Genomic DNA, 12,283 nt, shown 5'->3' on the forward strand with positions numbered 1-12,283 from the left:
TGCATTGGCAGGCGGACTCTCAACCACTGCACCACCAGGGAAGCCCGATACTTTTTAAGTTATCAAGCAGTGATGTATCATTCAGTAGTCATTTAAGATAGTTCTAGTTTCCTAATTTAGTTTTCCCTGCTCCCTACTATGAATGGATTTTGGTTGGTGATAATAGAATTTGGTTGATGTAAAACAATGAGTTCTTTGCAAACCTGTAGTTTTTCTGTTATTCACTAGCTGGAAATCCTTTATACTTCTGGTTAAAAATAAAATTGGTAAGCTTCAGATGGCATGGCCACTTAACATTTTTACATGTGATTTTTAGAATTGCCATCCACATTTTCATAGGATCATGTTTTACATTTCTCTGGATAAATTTTAGAAATAGTCATTCTTTGTTAGAAAGTCAGATAGGGATAAAGATAAAAATACATTATTTGATTCATTATTTTATATTTGGAATTTTTAAAGGTAGGGGAAATCATAAAATAAAATAATAAAGAAGAAAACAGAGAAAGATTCTGTGATTCAAGGAAGGGGAAAATTAGATTATTTGTGAGCTCCACAAGAACAAACGTCAAATCTGTCTTTATTTACCAGACCAACAACTTTCAGTTCATCTCTGGCTTCACAAATTTTCTTTGAAACAAATCCTTCTTAAGTTTTTTTTTTATTGATTCCATTGCTCTGCTGTGTATAAGTGTGGGATTTGTTAGGATGTTTATCAAAACTGACAGGGTGGCCTGCATAGTCAGAATATTCATATCTAATAATGGACATTGTATGAACTATCTGAGGATTCTTTTTTGACGTTAGTCCTTACCCTGGCAGATAATTAGGAGCTTGGGGGTTGGATTTCTGATGAACCAGAATAATGTCTTAAAAAATTTTTTTTTTTAATATAAAGAAACAAACAGTAGCATTTTCCTTATGGGTACACCTTTATATATTTTAATAGTAAGATGGACAAGTTAGGCCCTCCACTTCGAACTGGAAGACATGTGCAAAGGTTGCATGACAGTGATACAAAATCAGACAGTGCCATCAAAAGACATGAGTTATTACCCATTTACAAGTAAGTATTTGTAACTCAGTTTGATTAATCTTTTTCAGATATTTCCTTAAAGGCTTTATATAATGGAATACTATAGATTTGTACATTCCTATACTTAATTTTTTTTTATTTTAATCATTTTTAAGCCAAGAAGTACTAAATACTCTTCTAGGATTTATCACACTTTGATTTTTGATGAACATTTCTATTGTCCTAAATCTGTTTTTAGAGCTTTCATTTTATTCCATTAAATTTTAATTTTTAGGGGGTTGAAATAGGAGTCACCTTCAATAATTGTTATTTTTATGAAGCTCTATTTTAGGAGTAACATTTTTTAAAGAAGAATATGGTGAATATTACATCATATATAACATTGTTAGATTATCTTTTAAGCAGATGATAAATTATTATAAAAAAGCTGGAGAAAAAAGAAATCTTAGAAAACATTCAATCCAGGATCCTCAGTCTTTTTGTTAGATGGTTACAGATTCCACATAAAACAGGGAAAAGGTTATGACACTGCCAAGCACACTCCCCTCTGTGTACTGGCCTAGCAGACTGAGTGAGGCAAGAGTGGCAGTGGCAGTCTTGGAGCTCTCCTGCACAGGCCTTCAAGGTTTACTAGTTTGGACCCCCAAACCAAGTCTAGCCCTCTCATCTTACAATGATGAACTTAGGGTCTCATAAGTTAAACTACTTATTAACATTGAAAAATATGTTGTTAAATAGAGTTTACTTAGTTAAATTTTAAACCAAGGCCCACTACAACATTCTCTTAACACTAGATTATAATAAATTTAACTAGATATACAATAAAACAAAGATGGGAAAAGTCTTTGATGCATTAGCAGCTGTCATGTGTTATTTTTAAGTAGTTAGTGATAAATCCTAGAAGGAAAAATTTGTGCCCTGAGCCTTTTTCTTTGTACTCCAGCTCTCTGTACCCTCTGAAGCAGATCTCAAAGAAACAGTGATTAGCAGTGAGGTAGATTAAGTGCAGTTCCAAAATTAAACCTTCTTTGTTATTGCTTGAACTACAGCAGGCAGAATATAGATACATAATATGGGTGGCACTTTTCAGACTCTGGCCAGGAAGAAACATGTGTTGACCATGTGAGACTGGGGCAACGTGTTTTAAGTACTGCTCAAAATGGTTCTAGTTCTCCAGTCTCTTAAGAATGGTTCTCAGCATTCCGATTCTACTTCATAGATGTTACTAAAAGTACACGATTGGCATTGAATAATGGCAGCTGTAGTTGATAACCTTATATTTTTCTCTAATTTTTAAAATTTTCTAATTATTTGAATAACTATTGATAATGAAGTTGTGTGTGTATACGCATGGGTTTGTTTGCATTATCTATGTATCTCATATACATATTATATGAAGGTGATAGGATTTCTAATAAGACTTTATTCTAGAGCCCCCCCAAAAAAGAAATGTGTCCTTCCTGATTCTCTTATAACTCTTATTACTTGGAGGAATTGCCATCCTTTGGCAATGAATTTTCAGAGATTGAGATCCTAAAAAGGCATGTGATAGTTCCACAACATCCCTAGAGAGGCTGTATAAAAGTAGAGTAGAATACACCTCATGGATGGAGTTGCATATTGAATATAAGATTTGTAATAAGACCCACCTAAATTCAAGTTCAAACACTCTGGCCATGTAATAGCTTTGCACTTTACTTAATCTCTCTGAATATGAGTTTCTTCAACTTTAAAATGGGAATAATATCTTCTGAGATTTTTGTGAAGATTAAAGAAGCAAAGTATGTATAGTACCTGGTATCATATTTGGCATGTAATGGGCATTTGAAAAATAGTAGATGTTGTTATTTCCTGCATGTATTTTGGAGATAGCCCTTTAAAATTTTGGGAGACTCTCTCCAACTTTGCTGTATAAGTAGAAAAGGAAGAATTTTAGCCAGTTTGAGAAATTCCAATATAAAGGCATGTTTTTAAAGTATCCTACTTGATCATATAACACAACATTGCTTATCTCTGAAATGAAAAGATTTGACTAAATTTCTGAAGAGTGGGAGGGAGCTAACACTGTATTGAACATCTTACCCCTGGTTCTGCAACATACTGACTGTGTCTGTCACCTTGGGTAAATTACTCTTTGCCTCAGTTGCCTCCTTTGTAAGATGGAATTATTAATCCTTCCTACTTCATAGGATTATTTCGAAGATTAAGTGAGTTTTATACGAAGGCAATTAGAAAAGTAGCTATACCAAACGTAGTAAGCACTGTTATATAAATGTTAATTTGTAGTAGCAATAGCCATAGTAGTAATAGTAGTATTACCACCATCAACTATGCTAAATGTTTATAAAAATTACAATTTATATATCTAACTTTCTGTAAGATAAGCGATGGTGGTCATATTTTATAAATGAGGGAACTTGGAATCAGAGAGGTTGCCACTACTACAGAGTTGTTCAGAAGCAGTTGGAATTTGAATCCAGATTCATCTGAATTCCAAAGCCTATACTTTTACCATTATTACCTCATATAGTTTACAAGCTTTCTTTGATTCTGACAGTTTCAGAAAAAGGGAATTCAGTTATGATCCAACCACAGCTTCTTCTTTACGGGTAACAGGTAGCCCAGGCTGTATAGTTGGTGAAATTAAATCTTTATATTAACCCACTTATTTTAGTTGCTCTTTCCAACAACAGACTTTCGTAAATAGAATATTATCCTTTTAAAATGGTTAGCTGATTTTTTTAACCACACCTCATACGGTTTTAACATTATTATTTAACAGTTATTCATAGGCATTTAACGAAACACATCTCTATTTTGAGGGAACTACAGATTTTAACTTTAAAAAATTTGAAACCTTTTAGAATTAATTAACTTATAAATTTCATCTAAAGAATATATACATATGTCAAATGATTTTATGTACCATCAAGATAATGTTAGTAAATGCAGAATACTTTGGTTTATCCTTAGTATTAAGGATTTCAGTTTTGAAATAATCATTTGGATTTTAATCTTTTGAATTTACCTCTCTACAGCTTCTAATTATTATTATTATTTTTTATTGGAGTATAATTGCTTTACAATGTTGTGTTAGTTTCTGCTGTAACATGAAGTGAATCAGCTATACGTATACCTATATCCCCTCCCTCTTGGACCTCCCTCCTACCACCCCCTCCAGCCTCCCCCATCTAGGTCATCACAGAGCACCGAGCTGAACTCCCTGTGCTATATAGCAGGTTCCCACTAGCTCTCTGTTTTACACATAGTAGTATGTTTATGTGAAACCTAATCTCCCAATTCATCCCACCCTCCCCTGCCCCCTGTGTCCTCATGTCCATTCTCTACATCTGCGTCTCCATTCCTGCCCTACGTATAAGTTCATCTGTACCATTTTTCTGGATTCCACGTATATGCGTTAATGTACAGTATTTCTCTTTCTGGCTTACTTCACTCTGTATGATAGACTCTAGGCCCATCCACATCCTTCAAATGACCCAATTACATTCCTTTTTATGGCTGAGAAATATTCCATTGTATATATGTACCTAATTATTTTTCTAATCATGTAAATAAGCAATTTGAGAAAGAAATGCTTACTATTCAGTAGGTTTTTCATTATGCCATCTCTTTCTCTCTTCTAGAGCTAACATCAAACCTAGAAATTCCACACCACCTAGTTTGGCTAGAAATCCTGCCTCAAGTATGCTTGCAAGCAAAAGAAAAACATATACTGAGAGCTACATGGCCAGGTATGTTTAGCTCTGATATTCTAATAACTAAAATAAAAGTGAATATATGCTGCTTTTCAAGGACCATATACAAAAATTTCTATCAGGCTATTTATAGAAAATCTAATTTTTCCTTTGCTATATGATTTAATTTGGCTTTTATGTTATACACTAAAGAAATAGTTTGGGCATAAATAATGTTTTCTTATACCTTATAATCTTTATGGTAAATACTCAAGGATGTTTGTTCATTTACAGTGGATGCATTTGTTTTTTATGTCTTAATTTTAACTGCAACATGCTTATTTTTACCTCTAGAAATTGAATAATTGACTATTTACACCACTGCTATTATAATTTTCAGCAGCGTTTTAATACATTTAAATTCCCCTGCTGAGATTGTGATTATCTATGTACTTCCCTTTCTAATCTGTCACAGTATTTGTACAGCTTCGATATTCACTCTGTTTTTAAGCATATAATGAAATCATTTCAGTTATATTTATTTTTTATATGTATCCCAATTTATTCCAGAAAGTTTTAAGGAAAGGTACAGAAGGCCATGATGTATAGTGAGATACAGCATTTTTTTTTTTTAAATGAAGGAAGAATAGGAAAAGGAAAGATGAGAATTAAAAGATACAGTGGAAAAAGGAATGGGGTTAGTCCACAAAATGTGTGTTATGAGACCCTGGAGATGGACTAGTCCTGGGCCACAAAGTGGAGTTTGAACTTCGTTTTAGGAGCCGAAGTACAGGAGAGGATAGGAGTAGTTACATGATTCATGATGTCTAAAACAGAAAACTAAATCACTTTCTCTGTGAAAGTACAACTAGTTCTGAGGCTTCAAAAGTTCTCCTTTGATTTCTCTTAAGGAGACACTGGATAACTTAATTGTTAACTTCTTAATTAACATCCCTACTGAATCCATACTAAATATATGGCAGTGGATTTCATAGGGTGTTTTTTTTAAGATGCCCTCAATGCAGGCCTATAATGTGACATCCTATGATTCACCAAAACCAGTTGTGATGTGGGTGTGTTATGTGTAACTGTATATATTGTCTGCTTTTGTTTTAAGTATGTAACATGTACATAGTCATTATTCAGATTTAATCCGGGGATAGATTTTCAAGTATCTAAGATGCTAGCTCTCCATCCTGGTTGCCCATTAAAAAGAAGCATCTGTGGAGCTTTCTGAAAATGAACACGTCAGTGTCCCTCCCTGAGATTTTGATTTCTTTAATTTGGAGAGTGGGATCTGGGCATCTGCCATTTGGAAAGTTTTAAGAGTGATGCCTATGCATAAGATGAGGACCGTAGAGGAATTGGTGAATTGCTGTCTTTTCAGCTAGATTCTTTAATAAATATTGTTTGTCTCACCTGAGGTTTTAATACATGTTAAATATCAAAGAAGTGAACTTATGTTTCTTAGAGTCCTGGAGTGTGGTTGTACTATGTTGTTGTATATGTGTGGAACCATGTGTTTTGAATCAATGCTGAGTATAAGATTAACATTCATATAAAATGGAAAACTTAATAAATACATATGATTGAATAAAAGGATCATTTTATCTTTCCAAAGAGGTGGACAAAAGAAGTGTCAACAAGCAGGAGCAAAAATCACATTAAAAAATGTTTGGCTTATTCTTTTTTTTTTTTACTTTTTAGAGCTTTATATGTGATAGGAAGACCTCAGCCTTACTCACTTGACTTATACTCTGTCCCCAACCCAGACAGAAATATAATCTGTTATAACCATAACAGATAGAGAATTCTCAGAGATTTACTTTTCTGGCAGTGTGATAGACTACATTTCCAGGACAACCCCTCCCACCCAAAACACCTAGAAATGCTGGATAAAAAAGAAAAAATATCTTTCTGAATGTATAGCTTAGCTCTCAGAAAAGTAACGGGAACTTCTATAGAACAAAAATGTAAAGGAAGCTAGAGGTCAAATTGTAAATTAACTGTGACACTGCAGCTACATTTGAGGTTTTCAGTGATCTTTACTATGTAGAGACTTGGGTTTTAAGGTCATTGTGGGAGAGAGGAGTTGACTTCTTGGACTTGTACAAAATGGAGTGTTAAAAACAACTTTTCCTTACCCTTCCCGCCGTTCCCGCCGTGCCTCTTTCTCTAAGCCAAGACTTTTGAAAGGTTCAGTAAGGAGTCTTCTTAGACTCAGCCAGAGTTACTTATATGACAGTATATTACATTTGTCACTGGAATTGTTTACAGAAATATAGGATGATAGCAGGGCAGTGTCAGGTGTTTCTCTTTCATGGGAGCCCTTGCAGTGGTCCTGGAGCTCGTCTTCCTTGGCTGTCTAGCTGACAGCTTAGGTATGAGAGAATAAGTTCTCATAGGTGGGTGTAGGGACAGTTTAATGAGAAATCCTTTGTCCCCAGAGGGAACCAGTATCTCATATAACAGTTTCGTAGGCATAGCTTCCAGGTTATCCTGATTGAGATATCCAGTTTCAGTGGACTGCTTATACACACCGTTGCCTAGAAACATGGCTGGCATTTCACCTATGTTGGGTTTTCATTAAACAGAGCTAGGAAGTTATCCCAAGGTCAAATATGTCCACAGAAAAGGAGAAAGAGTGTGTTAACCCTTCTCTCACAGTATTCAAAGGGTTATCTCTCAGTGAAAGGATGAACTAGGAAAAAAAAATTTTTTTACCACCCAGGAATAGGAGACTCCAAGGAAACTTGTCTGTCTCTCAGCCATGGCTCAGAGGGATGTGAGAATTCCCACCAGTAATTCATAACTATAGGCACACCTTCCCATGAGTTTAAGGTTTGAAAGCACAACATCTGCATATTCTAAGAAATTCTTAACTGAGAAAATAAGTTAGATACTCTTGGTTTAAGAGCTTCCTTGGAGCTTGTAAAAGCAAAAGCAAAAAGAATCATCTCTGGTCTGAAATGCTGTTAACCCAGGGCTCCTGATTCTCACAGGTAAACAAACATGAGCTTGCAATTCTGAATTACAGAACACACATGAAAATTTCAAACTGTACAAGGAAACAAGGAATCAGTCATGAAAGCAAAAAAACGAACACATGTGCCCATGACTTATGATACTGAAATCATCATAATTATGACTTGTAAAATAAGTCAGTTTGAAGTATATAAGGAAATAAGACAGGGAATTGAAGTCACTAACAGTGATAATATACTATCAAAAAAAGATTAGAACCAAACAACTCAATATAAGGGAAAAAAAACCTCAAAAGATGGTGTTTAAATTGTAGATTAGACTCAGCTGAAGAAGAGAGGAGTGAACGAGAGGAAAGATTCAAAGACATTATCTACAGTGTAGTCCTAAGAGAAGGAAAGCGTGAGAGAGATTAAAAATCATAGGTGGTAAAATAAGGTCTAAGATTTGTTGAGTCAGAGGTCGAAAGAAACTAGAGTGAGTGAGAGGCAACATTTGAATAATTTATACCTGAAAATAATCCAGGATTAATGAAAAACATGAGTTCTCATAATCAAAGAACAACAATCCCAAGCAGGACAAATAAAATGAAAACAACATGTAGATGCATTGTAGTGAAACTTGGGAAGACAGACCATGAGAAGGTCTTAAGAGCAGCCACAGAGAAAAGACGTTACTTAGACAACGTGAGGATCACCCAGCTAGTACAGAGCTCACTTGCAACACTTGGAGCCAATAGACAATGGAATCGATCCACACATTCAGGGTGCCGACGGAAAATAACTGTGGACCTTTGATTGTTCACCAGCTGAACCAGTGGTTCTCGAGCTTTAATGTGCATCAGAATCCCCTGGAGCACTAATTTCAGCACAGCTCGTTGTACCCACCTGAGAATTTCAGAGTCAGTGGGTCTGGAGTGGGGCACAGGTTTGCATTTATAGTAAATTCTCACGTGATGCTGATGCTGCCAGATTAAGGACATCACTTTGTGAACCACTGAGCTATACTGTCAGTCCAAGAATGAAAATGAAATAAAGCTGCTTTCAGACAAAAAATATGGAGAAAATTTACCAGCTGTAGACCGTGACTAAAAGAACATTCAAAGGGAGTATCTTGGGAAAGAGTAAAGCATCCAGAAGAGGAGGAATTTTGCAAGGCGGACTGGTGAAGAAATCAGTAATTAAATAAATCTAAACTAATAGTACATGAAATAATAAAGATAAAACAGAAATTAATGAAATAAAAAGATTATAATGGAGACCATTAAGGAAAAAAACTGGTGGTCAAATAGGAGCTTCCTCCCAGATGGTGCTCAGCAACTGCTAGAGATCCTGATTAGACCAGTAGATCTGAATCTTGGCTTCTGTATCTTTGTTGGCAGGAGGTAGAGAGGGAGCTTCAGGATTCTGTGTGGTACTTCACCTTTAATTAATTCAAATTCTCATCAGCCTGCTGTCAGCAGGTTGAATTTTGTCAGGCCCTTTGTTCTAATTTACTTTGTTGTCACAACATGCTCCAAACTCTTTGATTCTTCATCCCCTCTACTGCAATCCTAATGGCTCTGACCAGTCTCTGCCACCCTGTACCATGTCCTCTTTGCTTTATTGTTTTCTAGCTGACATGCTATATATGCTATTTATGTTGTTTCTTCTCCATAAAACTAAGCTCCCTAGGCACAGGGATTCTTATGTTTTGTTACTGCTCTTAACTCTAGGATCAAGAGGAGTACTTTACGTAAACTAGGCTCCCAGTAAATATTTTTAAATGAATAAGTGAATGAATAACACATGATGAAGACTCACAAAACGAGAAGGTTGGTTGATTTAAAATGATAAACTTCTCAAGATGGATCAATAAAAAAGGAGAGACGGTACAAATAATATGCAGAATGAAAAGAGGAATGCAACCACAGATGCAGCAGAGATTTAAAATTATAAGAACAACTTTTTGCCAATAACTTGAAACAGATAAAATGCACAATTTCCTAGAAAAATATAACTTTTGAAAACTTATTTCAAATGAACTAGAAACTATAATCATTAAAGAAATTGGATCAGTAATTAAACTGTGCTTGCTTCCTCACTACACAAGTGCACATACACACACATACAGTATACACACACACACACACACACACACACACACACAATGGGCTCATGATAGTTTTATATAGTAAGTTCTACCAAACTTTTCCAGGTGAGTGAGGTGAAAAACAACATTCTTCAACTTCTTTTCACAGGTTAGTGAAACCTTGATATCCAGACTAGTGAGAGAATGCAAAATTATGATCAGGCTTACTTATAAACTTGAAAATACATATAAAAATCTCCAAGAAATTTATCAAACCCAAGCCACAGACGTCAAATTCATGACACTAGATTCATCACAGAAAATGATTGATTTAACATTAGAAAAGTCTATTAATATAATTTTTCACATCAACAGATGGAAGGGCTAAAAAATATTCGTCAAATAATAATATATGATTTACCACCTATTTTTGATTTTTTTAAAAAAAAGCTCTTAGAAAATTGGGAATAGAAGGGAATGTCATTAAATTGACAAGAATGCTAGATTTACTAGAACCCTACATCATTCTTCATATTTAGTGGTGGCATGTAAGCATTTTCTGTAAAATCAGAAACAACACAAGAATGTCGGCTATAATTTCTATTTTAATCTAGCTAGTGTAGTAAAAAAAATTAAAATGACAAGACATGGAAATAAGGACACAAAACTGTTATATTTACATATATATTGTGATTATATATAGAATACCCCAAAAAAGACTAATTAATGAATAAATAATAATGAAGTCTTTTAATAAATTTGCTGGTTTTCTTATCATTATATTGAAAGTTATTGCAGTCTGTTTATCAGCAACAAACAGAAAATGCAGTCTTCAAAAATACACATGTTCTCTTAGATGTTCTCTTAACCTACCATGACTACATATAACTATACTTCAAGTGACTAAAATTCAAATCCTTTTAAACCTGCATGCCCTGCAGTAATGATTAATTATTGAAGTTACTGTCTATTAGGTGAGATGGTTTAAAATCCATTAATATGATTTCTTCTAAATCAAGTACATAGATATAAATGCAAGATTTTGCAAGGAGTTTTGCAAAATCACACACACACACACACACACACACACACACACTCACTCACTCAAGGTATTTAGGAATCAATTTAAAAACCAAGCAAGAAGTTTAATTTTGATGGAGAAAATTACAAAACTTCAAAGATGTTCAAACCTAAGTAGAAATATACCTTCTTTATAAAATAGAAAATTCAATATTATAAAACTATCTATTCTCTCCTAAATCAGTGTATGAATTCTGTGCCATTTTCAAACAAACTTTATGAATCCTGACAAGTTCTTTTCATATGAAAGAACAAAAGCCTAACATTAGCCAGGACAAGTTAAAGAATAATGCATGAATGATTTATGGAGCTATAGTAATTAGTGTGATACTTATTCAAGGGTAGACAAATAGAACAATGGATCATGATGGAGTGGTTAGAAAAAGACCCCATGGATTTTGTTTAATCTGAACTAGAAGTATATTAACAATGAGATTAAGCAAGCTTTTAGTTACACTTAATATTATGTTCTGTTTCCCAAGGCTTACAGATTGAAAACTACTGACATGAACTTTGTGTTTCTACTTTCTTTCTGTACCTCTTCAGGCCAGATGGAGACTATGTCTCTTCACTTAATGGTGGAAACATTAAAGGCATTGAAGGAAACTCAGTGGGACACTTACCAAAATTCTGCCATGAGTGTGGGACTAAATACCCTGTAGAATGGGCAAAGTTCTGCTGCGAATGTGGCGTTCGAAGAATGGTTCTGTGAACAGAATCCAAAAAGAAAAAGAGCTGAGTCCAGAATTTTATGACTGTTGCTGCTTGGACATCTAGAGCACTTCCTCTAGTGATCTTGTGCTAAAATCATTCATAATACTTTTTTCAACAGTTTTTGGAGCATAATCCTTTAGCTGTGTAATGTGTATGTGTATATATGTGTGTGTGCATATACTGTATATAATAAATACCTGACAACCTAAACTGTGCCATACAAGGAGATATTCACTTATCAGTCAGAAAATAATTTCAAGTGGAATCATTAACTTAGGTATTACTTTTCTTTTGTTGTTAAAGCACATTAAGCATACCTCCACAAACTCTCAAACACTAGTGTTTAGCCCTTTAAGCTTTAGGATGATCATTACTTTGAGCAAAAAATCAGAATAAACATTTTTATTATTGGTGCCTATTTTCAGATAGTATCATTTAGGATGGGTTGCTTGGAATTTTGGAACTGAAGAGAATATTTTTAGTTACACTTAGTTATGTGAGGTCATTTTTCTGTAGAGCTCTTTAATTATTAATTTTATAAATATTTTTTAGAAGGAGAGGGGAAAAAACCCCCTATGGTCTCTGTTGCCCTTTACTCGGTGTATTATTGATTATATAATTTAGAGATCTTTGCTCAGTTCTTTAAAATGTAATTATGCAATATTTTTTCAGAGATACAAGGCTGAAAATACAGATGTATCTTATT

At 34.3% G+C, this 12,283-nt stretch overlaps 1 protein-coding gene across 1 annotated transcript in view; it reads left to right on the forward strand.

Annotated features, from left to right (window-relative positions):
• Positions 1 to 11,575, forward strand: part of ZC2HC1A (zinc finger C2HC-type containing 1A) — a 48,515-nt gene extending 36,940 nt beyond the window's left edge. The window contains exons 8-9 of the mRNA XM_007454967.1: positions 4,681 to 4,788; positions 11,410 to 11,575. Of these exons, the coding sequence (XP_007455029.1) occupies positions 4,681 to 4,788; positions 11,410 to 11,575 (274 nt within the window). The remainder of the gene's footprint in view (positions 1 to 4,680; positions 4,789 to 11,409) is intronic.
• The last annotated feature ends 708 nt before the right edge of the window (positions 11,576 to 12,283 follow it).

This window comes from Lipotes vexillifer, unplaced genomic scaffold (genome assembly GCF_000442215.2).
Source record: "Lipotes vexillifer unplaced genomic scaffold, Lipotes_vexillifer_v1.1 scaffold1033, whole genome shotgun sequence".
In the NCBI taxonomy this organism is placed as follows: domain Eukaryota; kingdom Metazoa; phylum Chordata; class Mammalia; order Artiodactyla; family Lipotidae; genus Lipotes; species Lipotes vexillifer.